This window comes from Pogona vitticeps, chromosome 5, assembly GCF_051106095.1.
Source record: "Pogona vitticeps strain Pit_001003342236 chromosome 5, PviZW2.1, whole genome shotgun sequence".
In the NCBI taxonomy this organism is placed as follows: domain Eukaryota; kingdom Metazoa; phylum Chordata; class Lepidosauria; order Squamata; family Agamidae; genus Pogona; species Pogona vitticeps.
In genome coordinates this window covers 170,167,223-170,183,571 of record NC_135787.1, presented here as the reverse complement: position 1 = coordinate 170,183,571, position 16,349 = coordinate 170,167,223, and the positions used below count along the sequence as shown (strand labels likewise).

General features: G+C 41.7%; 1 protein-coding gene and 2 long non-coding RNA genes across 6 annotated transcripts; 1 reads left to right on the top strand and 2 right to left on the bottom strand.

The window, feature by feature from the left end:
• Nucleotides 1-107: 107 nt before the first annotated feature.
• On the bottom strand, nucleotides 108-8,150 carry MTERF2 (mitochondrial transcription termination factor 2). 4 transcript variants are annotated; one of them, XM_020803648.3, is made up of 2 exons: nucleotides 7,894-8,150; nucleotides 108-3,134 (listed from the first exon to the last, which is right to left on the bottom strand). In XM_020803648.3, exon 2 carries the CDS (start codon nucleotides 3,097-3,099, stop codon nucleotides 1,918-1,920), a length of 1,182 nt encoding a protein of 393 aa, XP_020659307.3. In that variant the 5' UTR covers nucleotides 3,100-3,134; nucleotides 7,894-8,150; the 3' UTR covers nucleotides 108-1,917. The 4 variants fall into 4 exon arrangements, with proteins under 4 accessions (XP_020659307.3, XP_020659304.3, XP_020659305.3 ...); XM_020803645.3 differs by having other exon boundaries at nucleotides 7,912-8,147; XM_020803646.3 differs by lacking the exon at nucleotides 7,894-8,150 and adding an exon at nucleotides 7,646-7,772.
• A 182-nt stretch (nucleotides 8,151-8,332) lies between these two features.
• On the top strand, nucleotides 8,333-11,132 carry LOC140707303 (uncharacterized). The gene is made up of 2 exons (XR_012087248.2): nucleotides 8,333-9,162; nucleotides 10,857-11,132. It is a non-coding gene; the product is annotated as an uncharacterized LOC140707303 (long non-coding RNA).
• LOC144583108 (uncharacterized) lies at nucleotides 8,613-15,968 on the bottom strand. Its single transcript, XR_013536704.1, has 2 exons — nucleotides 13,660-15,968; nucleotides 8,613-11,201 (listed from the first exon to the last, which is right to left on the bottom strand). It is a non-coding gene; the product is annotated as an uncharacterized LOC144583108 (long non-coding RNA).
• Nucleotides 15,969-16,349: the final 381 nt, after the last annotated feature.

Genomic DNA, 16,349 nt, shown 5'->3' with positions numbered 1-16,349 from the left:
ATGAGGCTTCCCAGCAAGAAGAGGGTAAATCTGGTAATCACTTCAGAGTACGTACATCTCTTCAGAGTACAATTAAAGATGCTAGAGATAATTGCTGTAAATCAGAATAGATTTGACAGTACATAATTTATAGCATATGTTACAGGAAAATATATCATCCTTTCATTAGAAATGCTTTACAAAGATACTTCAATGTCCTTCAGAAGAAGAGTTGGATTAATTCATGGTACATACGTGACATTTATAAAATAGCAAACTGAGGCTAATGTACAAGATGGATATAGGCATGCAAATGCTTAATTAGTCAAACATTTAAAGAATATATACTTAAAATGATGGGAAACTTGTGACTCTTTTCAAATGCAACTCCCATCATCACTAGCAACTGGTCATCCTGGCTGGGCTGATAGGAGTTGGGAGTATAACAGGAAAGTCACAATTTCCCCATGCCATCCTAGAACTTATCTGGATGTTCTGTGTTATAAAAAGAGCCATAGCTTTACCAAGCAAAGCACTCTGTTCATAGTTGCCAGCTGTCTAAAGGAAACCCACAACAAATACATACAGTAGTTGTAACTACATCCTCCCATTCATGCAAATGATATTTACTGTACATCTGTATAAAGCCATTGAAACAGGTCATCCAGAGATTTGGAGTCTGTTGCCATTGGTGTGCTGATGGCATGCAGTTCTCTCTCTCCTTTACATGCTCTACAGCAGTGGTCCCCAACCTTGGGCCTCTAGATGTTCTTGGACTTCAACTCCCAGAAATCCTGGCCTATAGAGCTGGTGGTGAAGGCTTCTGGAAGTTCTAGTCCAAGAACATCTGGAGGCCCAAGGTTGGGGACCACGGCTCTACAGTGTATGCTCTCTGGGTGCTTGAGCACTGCCTGGCCTGAATTCTGGAATGGGCCAAGACTGACAGACTGAAGCTGAATCCAAATAAGATGGAGATCCTTCTGGGGGGGCTTTCTGACAGACTAGGACACTGTGTCCCTAAATTGGATGCGATAACAGTTCTACTTAGGGATTGAATTCAGGCATGTTCCCGGATCCAGCTTTTTTATTGGATTCTCAGATTGCATCTGTGTACAACCTGGAAACTAATGAAGGCAGACTGCTCACCTCTGCCCCAGATGGCTAAGGGGACCCCAAGGAAATTGTTGCATGTGCACATGATCTCGAAGATTGACTACTGTAGCCACTCTCTATTTGGGGTTTCCCTTGAGACTGACCTGGAAACTATAGCAGGTTTAGAAAGGAGCACCATTGAATGGAGTCAGGGGTGTGTAAATTTGACCACATCTCAACGGTCTTGGCTCACTTACACTGGTTGTCTGTGAAATTTCAAGTTTTGGTTCTTACATACAAAGCCCTTCACAGTTTGAGGCCTCATTACCTGTCAGAGTACCTTTCCCCAAGAATACTGACCTGCACCACCAGATCCTCACAGGCCGTGCTCCTATGGATTACTACACCAAGGGAGGCCAGAGAGACATCCACCAGAAATTAAGCCTTCTTGGCTATGGTACCATCTCTTTCGAATTGTCTTCTGGTTGAGCTGCACCTGGTCCCCTCCCTCTCAACCTTTAAGAGATTGCTTAAGACATTGCTTTTTACAGAAGCTTTCAAGGGTATCTTCCCATAAATTTGCCAAATGTGTGCCACCTATCCAACTATTGTCTGATGGCACAGTACTTGGTTTGTTTTATGTTGTTTATTGACTGGATCTTATCATGTTATGTCTTTATTGTTTGCTGTTTTTCTTAGACTATTGTATATGCTTTGATTTAATTTTTAACCACCCAGCATAGTGCCTCACACAAATCAGGCAGTATAAAAGTTTAAATAAATAAAAACCACAAAATAAGCAATTCAGTAGAATTCCTATAACATTTTTTAAGCAGGCTCCAGAAATTAATCTTCAACATTTAAAGGAGCAACTGGGTTAAACAATGGTCTCTCCTTTTTTTCTTGTACCTTTCCATAAGTGGCTTCAAATTCCTTTTTTGTCCCACTCAGATATTCTAGAGTTCCACTCTTTAAATGGAATCCTATTGAATCTAATTTTTTTATCCTGTATTGCACTATTTCTGCTGATAGTTCTAATACTGCGGGTGTATCTTTAATTTGGTCTATAGAAATCCCCACCTTCAATAATTCCTCAATTCTTTTTTCCAGAACTGGAACTGAGTAGTAGAGAAGGGCAGGACATTTTATTATTAGCTCTTTTAACTCTTGATCAGTACACTTGAAGATGTTCTTTGAGAAAAACAGGCTGTTCTGCATAGTGCTTGGGTTAAGCTGTATGATAAACCCCTTGAGTTTGGACATCAGACTTAAAACCTCTGAATCAGTAAATTTGTTCTTCTGGAGAAAGTCCAAGTTCTCTTTGACACTGGAAGTGGTATTTAACAAAATAAATGGATTTTGACAGAGTAATTTTAGTAGCCATTTTTTCATATTCTCCTGTGAACCACCTAGTCTTAGGTAGCTACTGTGCAAGGTTTCTATCATATCCTTATTCTTCGCCACAGGATTGTGAAAAATGTTTGATGCACTTATTAGGAGCCTGCTGATAACTATATTCTTTAGTCCCAGATCTTTAAAGAATCTAACATTGGCTTTCTGGTTTTCATAGTGTTCAACTGTAAAAAAAGCATCAGGAAATCTTTTTATTAATTCAACTAATTGCTTTTCATTTTTGCAGACAGATAACCACAGGTCTCTTTGACAACTGATATCTCTAGGACAACACAGGATGGCCTCAGGATAGCATTCAAAAATATGTGCCACAGAAGTCTCATCAGCTCCTATTTCTTGCAGAATTTTAGCTGTTTCTTTGACATACATCATCTTTCTAAAAAGCAACCATGGCTTCACCCTACGGATCTTGTTGACATCCACACACAACTTGGCCAGGTCTTCCACGGCGGCTTTGTTCTCTTCTCCTTGTGTGACACCTGTTGCATATTTGAGATGCTGTAAAAAGTTGCCATTCTTTCTTTGTTTCTGTAACGTCAAAAGGCTGAATAGTATGAAGCAAGGCCGTGATCTAGTCAAAGTAGTCACAAATAGCTTTGGAGCAGTGTGAGTCATTTCATCTTATGGTTCAACAATATGTAAAGAAGGGTCTGTAAAACCAAAACATAAGAAATTGTGTTAACCATCTTCAAACTCAAAAAATGGGGAGAGGAGGCTCTTGAATCTCAGTCCTTCCAGACAATGGTTTCAATCAGCATAAATCAAAAAACATTATGAAGCCATTCCATATTTTTTCACATTAGGTTTTTTGTAAGCAGACTGAAGAAAAGGTAGAAAAACACAAGAGGAACACAAGCAAAAGATGATGTCTTAAGCCCATCAAGTTCAATGAATGATGCAGAGTATTCTGTGATAAAAGTTTTATCTGAAAGCACATCAGAGAATCATTCAGTTGGAAGGGGCCTATAAGGCCACTGAGTCCAACCCCTTACTCAGTGCAGGAATACAAATCAAAATATATCTGCCAGGTGGTTGTCTAAATTTCTCTTGAATGCCTCGTGTTGGAGCACTCACCACCTCTCGGGATAATTACTGTAGTTCCATTACCGTACTATTCTAACAGTTTGGAGGTTTTTCCTGATATTCAGCTGAAATCTGTCTTCCTGTAACTTGACCCTATTATTGCAGGTCCTGTACTCTGGGCTGATTGCCAACAGGTCTTGCCCCTCCTCTGTATGACAGCCTTTCATGTATTTGAAAAATGCTATCATATCTGCTCTCAGACTTCTTTTCTCAAGGCTATACAAGCCCAGGTTTCTCAGTCTTTCCTCATAGGACTTGCTTTCCAGCTCCCTAATCATTCTTGTTGCCCTCCTCTGAATTTGTTCCAATTTGTCAGCACCCTTCTTGAAGTGCAGTGTCCAGAAACTGACACAGTACTCAATATGAGGCCTAATCAGTGCTGAACAGAAGTGAACGAGTACCTTGTGGGATTTGGAGACTATACATCAATTAATGCAGTCTAAAATAGCATTTGCCTTTTTTTGTAACCACATCACACTGTTGGGTCATATTCATCTTGTGATTTATGTTGATTCTAAGATCCTTCTCGCTTGTAGTATTGCTGAGCTAGGTATCCCCCATTTTGTAACTGTGTGTTTGGTTTCTTTTTCCTAGGTGCAGTACTTTGCATTTATCCCTGTTGAATCTCATTCTGTTGTTTTTAGTCCAGTGCTCACACCTATCTAGATCATTCTGAATTCTGTTTCTGTCTTCCAGGGTATTAGCTAGTCTACTCAGTTTTGTTTCATCTGCAAATCTGCACCCCCTGATCAAGGTCATTAATAAAAATGTTGAAGAGCATTTGGCCCAGGACTGAGTCCTGAGATACCCCACTTACCTCCTCCCAGTTTGAGAAGCCATTAATCATCACCCTCTGACTACAATTCTGTAGCCAACTGTGTATCTGCCTGACAGTAGTTTTACCTAGTTAGCTCATGTGGCTTTAATAAAAGCACTTTTTCTCACATGGCAGATAGGATCCTAACTCTGCCTCCATTCAACAATAATTTTTTCAGGATATAACCAGGTGTTCTTTGATTGCAACTGTAGTCACATTCCCGTATTTAGAGAATGGGGTGTAGTGTGGAGAACTTCTCACCTTCTGTTTCATTGAGATATGGAAGATAAGACAAGTGTTAAGAAGCAGCAGAAAGTATGTTAGTAGGTCAACAGCAAGCACATGTATTTTGCCATAAGGAATGTAACTCTGCCAATCAGCATAATTTGATCATTACTGCCCTACCTCCTACACCATTCCTTTCTCACTTCCACATCTTCTCACTGACCATTAACTCCTGCATGCTTAAGGAACCAGGAACACTGAGCAAGAGGATCAAGGAAGGAATGTGAGAATTGCATTTCCCTATAATAACAGCAACCTTTCCTGCTGTAACAATGTGTTAAAGAGAAATATGTTTTGCAGGCAACAATCTTGTAAAACATTCCCTCCCATGCCCAATGGCAGTTAGATCTGCCATTTGTGGTTTTGTTACAAAGCTATTTTGATCTCTCTTGTCAGTGTTTGTACATCTTGCTTTTTCATATCATTAGTCCCTTTCCAGTGTCCAGAGACCACACAGGACTCTGAGATAAGATCAAACCTTGTATGAAAAGAGAACAAAGCTTCTGTCTCTTCAAGATCTCTGAGACAGGGAACCATACAGCAAGCAGGTGTGCGCTTTCCCAACTGCAAACAATGGGCAGGGGGCTGCAGTTGCAGGCTTGCTTTTCCTCCACCTCAGAAGCATTATGCCCCCTTTAAAATATAGCTAATAACTTTAGCAATGTGGGAGTTGTATGCCCCTCCTCTCCTCTATTCACCCAGGACCCCAAGTGCCATCTCCGTCCCTCAATAATCATGTAATAGACTTCAAAATAAAGTTGGAAGATTGAATAATAATAAAGTGAAATGAGGCTAGTTGGATACAGGAAACATTTTCTGTGACTGAGGAGAAATTTAATCAATGCAGCACTTATATGCATGCAATTTATGCCCCACCACATGTACAAAGGAAGACCTAGCAAATGGCCAAGATAAGGATACTGAAGTAGCCCGTTTCTGGTTAAAAATAGTCATATTCTTTCAACATTTTTATTTGTTTTTAATTTTACTTATATTTACCTAAGTTGTGCAACACTCTGATATGAAGGAAAGAAGGAAGAGCCCAGTCCCACAATTCACTGAGCTTCCTACACACCATGTCCCTTATACCACAATGGCTCTGCCTTGCCACTTTCCAAAATGGAGCTCCTACTCCCATCATCCAAAAAGGGAAGTGATAAGACAGGAGGAATTGATTCATAGATAAAATGAGCCTTGCTCCATGTTTCCTTCTGGTTTGGCAGCTAATTGGGGGTGAGGCCACAGATAAAGTTGAAGGGAAAAGCCAGTCATACTTATTTTGGGGGGAGCAACAGAGATTCTTGTCACAATATATATCAGACAGATGTGAGAACTCCCATGCTTTTACTTTGGGTATGTGTGGAAACTATACAGAAGGGTGTAGAGATTGCCATTTTGTTCTGCAACAGATTAGGGGTGTGGAGCTGTATGTTTTTGGACTGCAACTCCCAGAATTCTGGTTAAGAAATTCCTGGAGAATTCTGGGAGTTGCAATTTAATTTGGAGAGGTGTTGCCTGGAGAAACTTAAGGGTTGTGGTCCACAAACATGAAATAACACATCCTTAATCAGGATTCTGTCAAGGAAATAAGAGTTTCCGTGCCAGATTCTAGCCCTATACTGAGAAACTAAAACTGAGGGGAAGAGAGAATACTCAATCCACAGCCTCTGCAGCTGGGATAGTATTGGAAGAAGAATGCCATTGGCTTCACTGCATGCAGGCTCCCTGGCCAGGACCTATGCAGCAAAGAGTAGCCCCTAGGCAATTGATGCTTGAAGAGGGCTACCTTGCTTTTATCCTTCTACAGGTGAGTATGAAAAGACAGTTCCTCTACCACAGTTGCGTAAAAAGGAGATTTGTGTCTCCTAGTATATCTCTAGGCAAATTAGAGTAGTTCAGTAAGGGTTTCTGACTTCCAACTACTGTATTTTTAACAACAACAAAAAACCCTATACTGTACTGTAGTCTCACTTCTGAAAAGAGAGGCTGGAAAACAAGAGCTCCATTCTGGCATTGGAAATAAATGTGAACTAAAGTTTACAATCTGTCCTTCTCAACCAGGATACAATCATATGGCCCCAATTGGTCAACCCTGTTTCAACAAGAAGCACAAAAGTACACCTCACAACTCTAAAGTCTGCCTGCTCACCTGTGGTCTAAGCACCTGCAAAGTTCTCTAAAAGGATATTGAAAAACTACTTCAGCCAGATTCATAGGGATTCAGCATGGAGAACTATGAATTAGTTTTAACGGTTATGTACAATCCAGATAGGTCCTCAATGTAGTGTGATGGACAGAGTGACAGACTAGGATTGAGAAGACTGGGTTCCAATCCCTGCTTCTTCGTGGAAAATTAGAGGTGGGTGGGTAGTCACGATAAAAACCACTCCTTAAATGTCTCTCGTAATCTTCAAAACCCTATTAAGGTCTAAAAATGGGATGAGCCTTTATGGTACATAACATGCTCAAACCCGAAGAAAACGGAAATAAAAACAAAAGTATTGTGGCACCTTAAGGACCAAGAGATTTGAAGAGAGTGGTCGCAATGACCAGATAGGCGGGGTATAAATAGAATAGAATAGAATAGAATAGAATAGAATAGAATAGAATAGAATAAATAAATAGTCCCCCTTCCCCTCACTCCCACGCAAACTCCAGGGGCCAGAGGCTGTCTTCAACAGGAGGCAGCCATGCAAAACGCCAAGAAGGGCAGCTTTTCACCATTCGTATGCCTCCAAAGGATAACTCTTGTGCCAACGGCTCAAGAGGCTTTCTCCGAAATGGCAGCCGAGGCTTTCCGGGTGTCTGAAGGACGAGGAAGTGGTGCTGGAGCGCCTTAAAGGTTATTAAACGTCATGAATACAAGAGGGCGGGCTTCCCGCTTCAATCTCACGCACGTTTGCATAAAACTAAGCCCTGTTTAATACACGAGAAGTTTAAAAAAAAAAGGCTTCCGGAAAAAGCAAATTGGACTACCGTAGTTTAAATCTTCCTTACGCGTTGTGTCCCCGCCCCGCCAGCGCTCAAAGACAGGATCGTCGCCCCTTCTGACGAGGAAGCCCGGCCATGCGCTCCGAGCCCTGGGTGACTCGTCTCTTCCCCCCCCCCCCTTTCGCCTGCCAGCGGCTGGATCCTGCCACGACCCGGCGATCAGCGCGCCTTTCCCCTCTGCGCTACCACGGGTGGCCCCCGTCCCTGAGTAGACCGCTCCACAACCCTCTTACCCTCCGCCAAGGACTCACCCGCCTGCAACGGTGGCGGCGGCAAGAAAGAGGAAGGCGGCCGAATCCGCCGCTGCCAGCCAGCGAAGCTTCGCGGCTGTACCAACCGACGGCGACCCGGGGAGGGGAAATAGAAGGGCGGTGGAACAAACCATTCCCTGCTCAGCTTGGCTGCTGTTCAATCAAAGGGGAGGGTTTTTAACCGAGTGAATATAAACCGGCAAGGCAAGAGCTCCGGCGTAGGAGGGATTGGGACTATTCAGACGGAGATGGCTTCCAAGTTCATAGCGTTTCTTTGATTCTACTGTAGTTTACTTCTCATCTGGCGATTGCACAATCAGGTTTTGTGGCGTTTCTCCTGTTGCGCGGTGGACTGGGCCCTCCCCAGCTGAGCAAGAGAGAGGCGAGGAGGCGCTTCATCGCTTTCCCCACTAGTAAATGTCGTCCTCATTTCACCCGGGCCTTTTCTTACACAAACGGCTCTTAAACGGAAGCCTCACCACACCATTTTAAACGCCGACAATTGGTTTGAGGTGGAAGTGTTTAAAGCTTTAAAACACAGGGCATGAGTATAATAGCCTTGAACATGCATTTGCACAAGGTATAACATAGTCTTACCAGTTTGCTTGCCCGACGCCTGAAAACTACAGTACAAATATTGAATCTTCTGATCTTAAAAATCACAAATGAATTGTTTTGGGATTAGACACAATTAAGAAGGGGGGGAAGTTGTGTTTATATTTTGAAGTAAAAGCACAAAGCATACGTTTTAACAAAGATTTTCCACTATCTAAAAGAGCATGGCTTGAAGAAGATCCACATGGGGGAAAACACACTGCACTATTTTCAGAAGATGCAGGGACTTAATTTGTATGGAATCTCAGAACCAAACTGGGAAGGGGGTATAGGAGGAGCCTTCTTGAAGAGTTGGAAACCCTTGCAAGTACACTGAGGCATCCCCTGGGCAATGGCATGCAACTAGCCAATCCTTCACTTTGAGAACCGTTGTAGTGTACAGTAAACTCGCTGATGAGCAAAATGGCTCAATGGTCCTTTCTAGAACAATAAATGACAATAATTTCTACTAATACAAAGGGCATCTCTTCATCTAAGGAGCAACTCTTAGCTTCACTTTGCCACAATCGAACTGTGCTATCTTTTGTGTCCCAAGAAATTCAAAGAGGAACTGATCACTGTCAACCCAAAGTTCCTGGAATATGTCTAGTTGCCGAGAGGTCCCACAATACAAAAGTGCTGTTTTTGTAACACCAGGTATTATCAATCTCTCACTAGACTATACTGAAGAGGAAAACATAGAAATCCTGATAGTTGAACTAGCTGTGTGTATAGTAACATCGATTTATAAACCACTTACTATACCATCCTGCTTTAAGAAAACATTTAATATGGGGGGGGGGAGATAATTTCCCATCCCCTTTTGCTCAACAGCAATAGTCAATCATTTATTCTATCTGGCACAGGACTTCACTGAAAACCTCCAATTTTGGAGTGGGAATGTATATGCTATCTCCAATTGTTGGATTTATTTTATTCTGCAGGGGAGGAAAGAGGAAAGCTATAGCCAAACCCTACCATCTTGGGGGAAGTAGGTTTTCTGCTGATTTTATGTTTTAATGTTGTTCCTATTTTACCGTTTTATTTTTATATTTCTATGTAACAAATGTTTTTGAAGTGTAGACTTCAGTGTTTCAAATTAATAGATAAAAATGCAACCTAGCTATCATATAGTTTTGATTGTGCCATATCTTAGAATGCCACAGCTCCATGGGGTGGGTGGGGGATGTCACTGGAAACACTATGGCTGCCAAAACCTATTCCCATACAGAATGATACTTTAGTTTAGATCAGTGGTTCTTAACCTTTGTTACTCGGATGTTTTTGAACTGCAACTCCCAGAAACCCCAGCCAGCTCAGTTGGTGGTGAAGGCTTCTGGGAGTTGCAGTCCAAAACTCCTGAGTAATCCAAGGTTAAGAACCAGTGGTTTAGATTGTAGAAATAACTTACAACCTTCCCTTACTACCTCTGTCCCCCCAAATGCCTCTCATGTTCTACATCACTAGCAAAGGATAGGCACTGACTAGAGACATTGTGCATGAATTAGATGTCACACATGTTAAAGGGCTTCTAAATGATCTTGTATGAAAACACTTGCTAGCTACTTACATGTAGAGTAAAATATTTTGGGAAGCAACAAAGGCAGAAACACTATGAGACTTCACAATTGTATAGGTAGCAGTGACGTGAATGTTAGTAGAAGAGAGGCTGATGAGAAAGAGACAGACACACAAGTGAGACTCTGTGTTCCTGAAAACATCAGCCAACACAGATAGGAATCTCAGTAGACAGTTAATCACCACTTCATGAAAGCTTGAATAAATCCTTATTTTTCCAGCCATCTGCTCTACTTCTCTCCTCTAGTGGTTCAGAGACTGTAGTTTCCTAAGCTTCAAGCAGCAACAGTTTGTAAAGTGCAGATCACATACAGGAATACTGTGGAATTGGAAGTAATGTGTACTATTAAGACGCTAATCAATACCCCATTTGTCCCATCAGCCTGCTAACAGTTTCAAGTATATTTATTTTTTGCATTTATACCCCGCCCATCTAGTTGATTGATGACTCAATTGAATAATAACAACAAAATAATAACCAATTTACTTTTGGGTGGACTATAGTTCCAGTAATTTCTCAAGCAGGACATTCAGTAGTCCAAATAAATAATATTTCCATGCTCTGCCTAGGTGTTTCTAGTTCCAATGTTTGGTACTTAAAAAAGACTCTCCACTCCATCTCCTTTGGAATGGCATTTAATTTAGAACAGAAACAACTGTAGATTATTTACATAATTCATCCTAGAGCATGCTAACCTCCTTAAATATTTTTTATAGGTAAAATGAAAGCAATTATACTTCTGTACTGATCCTTTCTACTCTTGGTTCTGCAGGAGATGTGGCCTGAACTCACCAGAGGAAAAACTGTATAATAATACAGTTGCCAAGTGATCATAAGAAAGACTGGTTTGCTTCTTCGCCCTTAGCAACATGCTGAATTGTAGAAATCTGCAGGTACAGCTCTTAATGGTATGGGGATAAGCATTATCAGCTAATACTGTCTGTGGATCAGCCTAGTTTACCAGGTGTTGGAGAACAGCTTTGCAATCCAGTGTCAACAGTCCTATAAACAAATGAATAAATAGCACTGTCCATAATAAAAAATGAAATTGATGTGTTCTTCTTATGTGCTCCTGTTACAAAACCAGGAATAATTTCCAGAAAGTTAGCTGTGTGTGCTGAAGAAAAAAAAAGAGAGAGAAGTTTTGTGATACTTTAGGATCCAATACATTTATGAAAGCATATAAATGCACCAGTGTTTAAAGCAAAGAACTTTTACAAACCAATAATGCCATAAAGCAATCCTAAACCACAATTCTTTAACTGAAACGGAAGGGTTTTTTTTTGTTACAGTGCTGCTCTATGATTAAAATGTTCCATAGTGTTAATACTGTGAGAAGACTACATCAGTCTATCTTTTAATTTTTATATTTTAGAATGTAAATACTGAACAGAGGATTAAATGCCCAAAGGACAGAGACTAATTAAACATGAAAGCTTTAAATGCAAACGTACTACACTTGCTCCAGCTTGAGCAGAGGAAGCCTACTCCAAGATACAGAAATAAATTTATAAATGAAAACGTTGGGTTTTTTTTAACAGTTCAATTTTACTGTAAAGTAGCTTTCGTAAATTTATACTACAGTATTCTGGTGCCATTAATGCACATTCTCTTTTTCTACTAATAAGCATGCAGAGCAAGTCTATACATGATAGAAAAATGTCCCAATGATTTCAAAGGGTTTTACTTGCTTGCAAATGTGTGGAATGGCAGCCAACCAAGAAATCAAAGTGTATAGTAGATGCCTTGGCTATTTTCCTCCCTTTGCCTCAGATTTTTCCATTGTTATCTGCTGTCTTCTAACTTGCAGCATTTTAAAGGGTTTTTGAGGTATATGAGACATTCATGACTGAACAGTGATTTGAACTCAGGTCTCTTTTGAGTTCCAGTGTGACATGCTGCCACTACCCCACACTGCCTCTCACTATGGATTTCTCCTTAATGCTGGTACTTGAAGTTTTCCCAGATCAGTGTGGCAGACTGCATCTGCTTATGGTATGTGCATCTGCTAGTGGCACAGATAGGTAGCTACAACATATGTGGCATTAGAATACACACTTTTTAATGAAGTTCTGTACCTTTAATAACAGCACATGCAGCTGGGAGACAAGATGTACTTGTCATGCCCTTTCATTTGTGCCTAACCTGAAGTAAGACAAGTTCTGTTTAATTTTTGCCAGAGGTCTCTCACAGCCTAACTAGATAAATCACCGCTCTTCAGAAACATTTTGTAGGCATTTCTCAAGTCATAGACAGACAGACAGGTAGGTAGGTAGATAATGAAAACTAAGCAGCATGTCAGTCAAATAGAGATGGGCACAAATCAGAAAAATGTTGATTCCTGTTGATTAATACTGTATTTTTCCATGTATAAGACTATACTTTTGTGTAAAATCTTTAGAATAAAAATTGAGGGTTGTCTTATACATGGAAGTAAGTTGAGGAGAGAACAAAACCAAGTGGAGGGGAAAGCAGAGATCAAAGTGATCCTGCAGCGCTTTGATCATTTTCCCCCTACACTTGCTAAGCCCCACTTTTTTAAAAATTTTGGATTAGAAAAGTGGGGGGTGCCTCATACATGGGGGTGTCTTATACATGGAAAAATACGGTAATTCATCAACAAATTACAAATTCCAATTTTTTTTTGGTGAGTTGATGAATTAGCCAATTTATTTTCTAATTTAAAGCCCTATAAAATATATCCCCATAGCACCTAGGGACACCAAATTTGCAGGGAAGCTTTCCCTGACTCTCTTCTATAAACCTTGCAAGTTTGGTGAAATTTGGGTTCCAGATGTCCAAAATATATACCCACAAGTAGGCTGTCCCTAGGAAAGTTCCCCCAGGTACCTAGAAACACAAAAATCACAGAGAAGTGTCTACTGACTCATCTCTACAATCCCTCCAATTTTGGTGAAGATTGGGTTTGAGACATCCAAGTTATATACCTACAAAGTGGGACCCTCAGGAAAGTGCCCTTTAGCAGCTAGTTTGGGGAAACCCAATCTTTACCAAACTTGGAGGGCTTATAGAGGAGAGGAAAATTCCCTGCAATTTTGGTGTCTCTAGGTGCCTGGGGGGCCATGTTATAGCCAAACAAATCAATGAATCAAAAAACTAAAAATCATTTATTTGTATTAATTGCGGCATTATTCATAAGAATATGGACTGACAAATTAACAGTTTTTGAACTCATTTGGTGATTTTTTTTAATCCACCAAATGATTTGTCTGGATCCTTTTGAGGGATACAGTAAAACACACACACAACACACATATTTAGAAGAGTGATTTACAACAGAAATATTTAAGCAAAACATTTCAGCTGCTGCCTTCTTCAGTTTTTCTGGCTAAAAACTTACAGGCCAATTCTATGTACAGTATGCTTTTAATTTATTTAGTTTTTAAATATTAAGACACTTAGAGATTTCAACAAACAAACAAAAATAAAAATTTGAAACAAGGATAATAATATTTACTTGGAAGTCCCACTGAGCTCAGTGGAACTTCCTTCCAGTTAGCAGCATACCAGATTACCAGATTCTAAGCCTTTACCCTATTCAGCATGAGACTTACTTTGATAAAGTTGTTCTTCTCATTTCCCATTAGGTCATCCCCTGACCTATGGCAGCTCCATGGATGAGCAATCACCAAAATATCCTGTCCTCAACAGCCCTGCTCAGCTCTTGCAAAATCAAACCTGTGGCTTCTTTAAGAGATCAATCCATCTCATATTTGGTCTACCCCACTTGCTGGTTGCCTTCCCAGTATTATCGTCTTTTCCAGAGAATCCTATTTTCTATTGATGTGCCCAAAGTAGGGCTGCCTCGGTTTCATCAGGCTTGATTTTACCCAGGACCCACTTGTTTGTCTTTCTGGCAGTCCAGGGTATCCACAAAGCTCTCCTCCAGCACCACATTTGAAGTAAACCTATCTGTTTCCTGCCAGCTTTCTTTACTGTCCAGCTTTCACACCCATACATGTGTGAGGGTTCACTACTGAGATCAGGTAAGTCCTTGTCAGCCTTAACCCCGGCTTCAGTATAAGAAGAGTCTTCACCCAGGTTCAAGATTTATTTCAGGCAACTCTAAAAAGTTATTTATATCAATGTTGACATTCAACTTCTCCTCCTCACCCAATGGGGTATAGAATGGGTTTCCATCATTAACTTAAATAAATGGATTACCACAAACAAGGTCCCTCAAAGTTCATGGGAGTCATGTCCATTAATATTGGCCTTGATGGTATTGGCAAAAAGGGCATGTGCTCTCCCTATGGTATCTGTGGTTCACAATTTTGTATTGGGAGTTCCCCATAAGCCAGGGTTGGACACTTCTTTGACCCAAGTAGGTTTTTCCTTCTGGCTTTCTCTCTTTCTATTCTGGCTCTCGTTTCTTTTCTCTTTCTTCCCCACTCTTTTCCCTCCTTCTCACCCTAGTAGGAAGGTTTTTCCAGGGTTTTTTTTTTCCTTCCTCTTCCTCCCCTCTAGGAACTATTCACCTGTCTCATTTATTAGTACAAGGGTTTTCTGACCAAACCCACTCACAGCCTGGAGGGAGTACTTTCTTCTCCTTTCTCTCCTCCATTTCTCCTGCTTCCACTAGTCTCCTCTTGCTAGGTCCTGCTTTATATTCTCCTCCCTGATTTCTGTTTGCTTTTCGACCTGTTCAAACCATTCTGATTTCTCTGTGGCTGACTTTCCCACTTCTTTTGCCTCTTCCTCCTTTTTCTGTTCTTCCTGAGCGGATGTTTCCTCTTTCTTATCTAAGGCAATGGACGGTGATCAGGTGGGAGTGATCTCCATTGTAGCCTTCTGCTCACAACATGGGACTGGAAATACAACAGTATAGGTGACTGTGGCCTCCGTCTCCAGTGACACATCTGTATACTTGATTATCTTTTCTAGCTCCTTCACTGCTGCTCTTTCAAGAATTAGTCTTCTGATTTCTTAGCTGCAGTTTTAATTTGGACTGATGATTTAACCAAGGTATACAAAACCTCAATCACTTCAATTTCTTCATAGGTGTGCCTCACACTTGATGTATAACTTGTAATTTGGACAAGCTACAGTACTGTTAAGACAGAATGGTTTCCTATAGGAAAAGGAGTTGGAGGATGCATTTCATTACCTTATCTGTTCAATCTGTAGGCAGAACATATTACAGTATAGGGAAAACCAGACTAGATTCAGATGAAGGAGGAATGAAAATTGGTGGAAGAAACATCATTACTTAAGATTTGTAGATGGCATCATCTTACTGGAAAAAAAAGGAAGTGCCAAAGCAGGATTGAAGATGAACATCAAGCTGACCAAAATCGTAATTGCAGGGGAAATACACAGAACTTTGACAGTAACAGATGCATTTTTATCAGATACAGTACTCTGGATTGATAATGGGTATAGATTTAAAATGCCCATGTCCATTTTGGATATCATTTTCTACGAGGTGCACACGTATTGTCTGTTTTCAATGGGTGTAAGCTGCGCCGGCAGAGGGACTCCTCCAGAAGGGAAGGGGCAGCAAAAATAAACGGGAAGGGGGAAGGTGTCATGGACCTCAGACCACGGGGTCTCCTCTAACAAGAACAGATGGAAATCGAGGCCACCCTCGGGAGAGATGAACGGCATGAAGGGGCGCCGCCTTTTTAAAGTGGGCCGCTTCACGAGGTTTCAGTTATATAACCACCCAACAGAGCCATAACGCGCTGCGTCGCAGGCCCCAGGCTCGCGCCAGCCGTTGGCGATTACTTCCAATGAGGGGCGGCATCCAGGCCAGCAAAGGGACCGAAATACCGCGCCCGCCGCTCCGCGTCACGATCAGGTGTGCGAACACGAGGAGATGAAATCAGGGAAAAGGAGCGCGGCGGGTGCGAGGAACGGCGGGCGAGAGAGAGCAAGAGAGCACGCGCGCGCGCTCCCGAACCACCGCCTCCCTCCAAGCCGAGAATACTGAAGAGCAGGAGCGGGCGCATTCTCGCCCGAGGGAGCGCGCCCCCGCCCAGACACTAACAAAGCCTGTCTGTTGTTCCCCGCCCGCCAACGAGGCGCGCGTGCGCGCGCTAAGAAAACCTCCACGGAAGCCCCGTGCTCATCCGGGTACCTTGCGTTCGCGACCGGAGGGGCGGGGCCAGCAGCGCTCTTGCTCCGCCCTCGGGCCTGTTTTCTTTCCCCACCCCCCAATCCCGCGACTTGAGAAGGCGCGCGGGTCCGAGTGAACGAGCTTGAGCGCTGGCATTCATCGACTTTTTATAAAGTTCCGTGACGT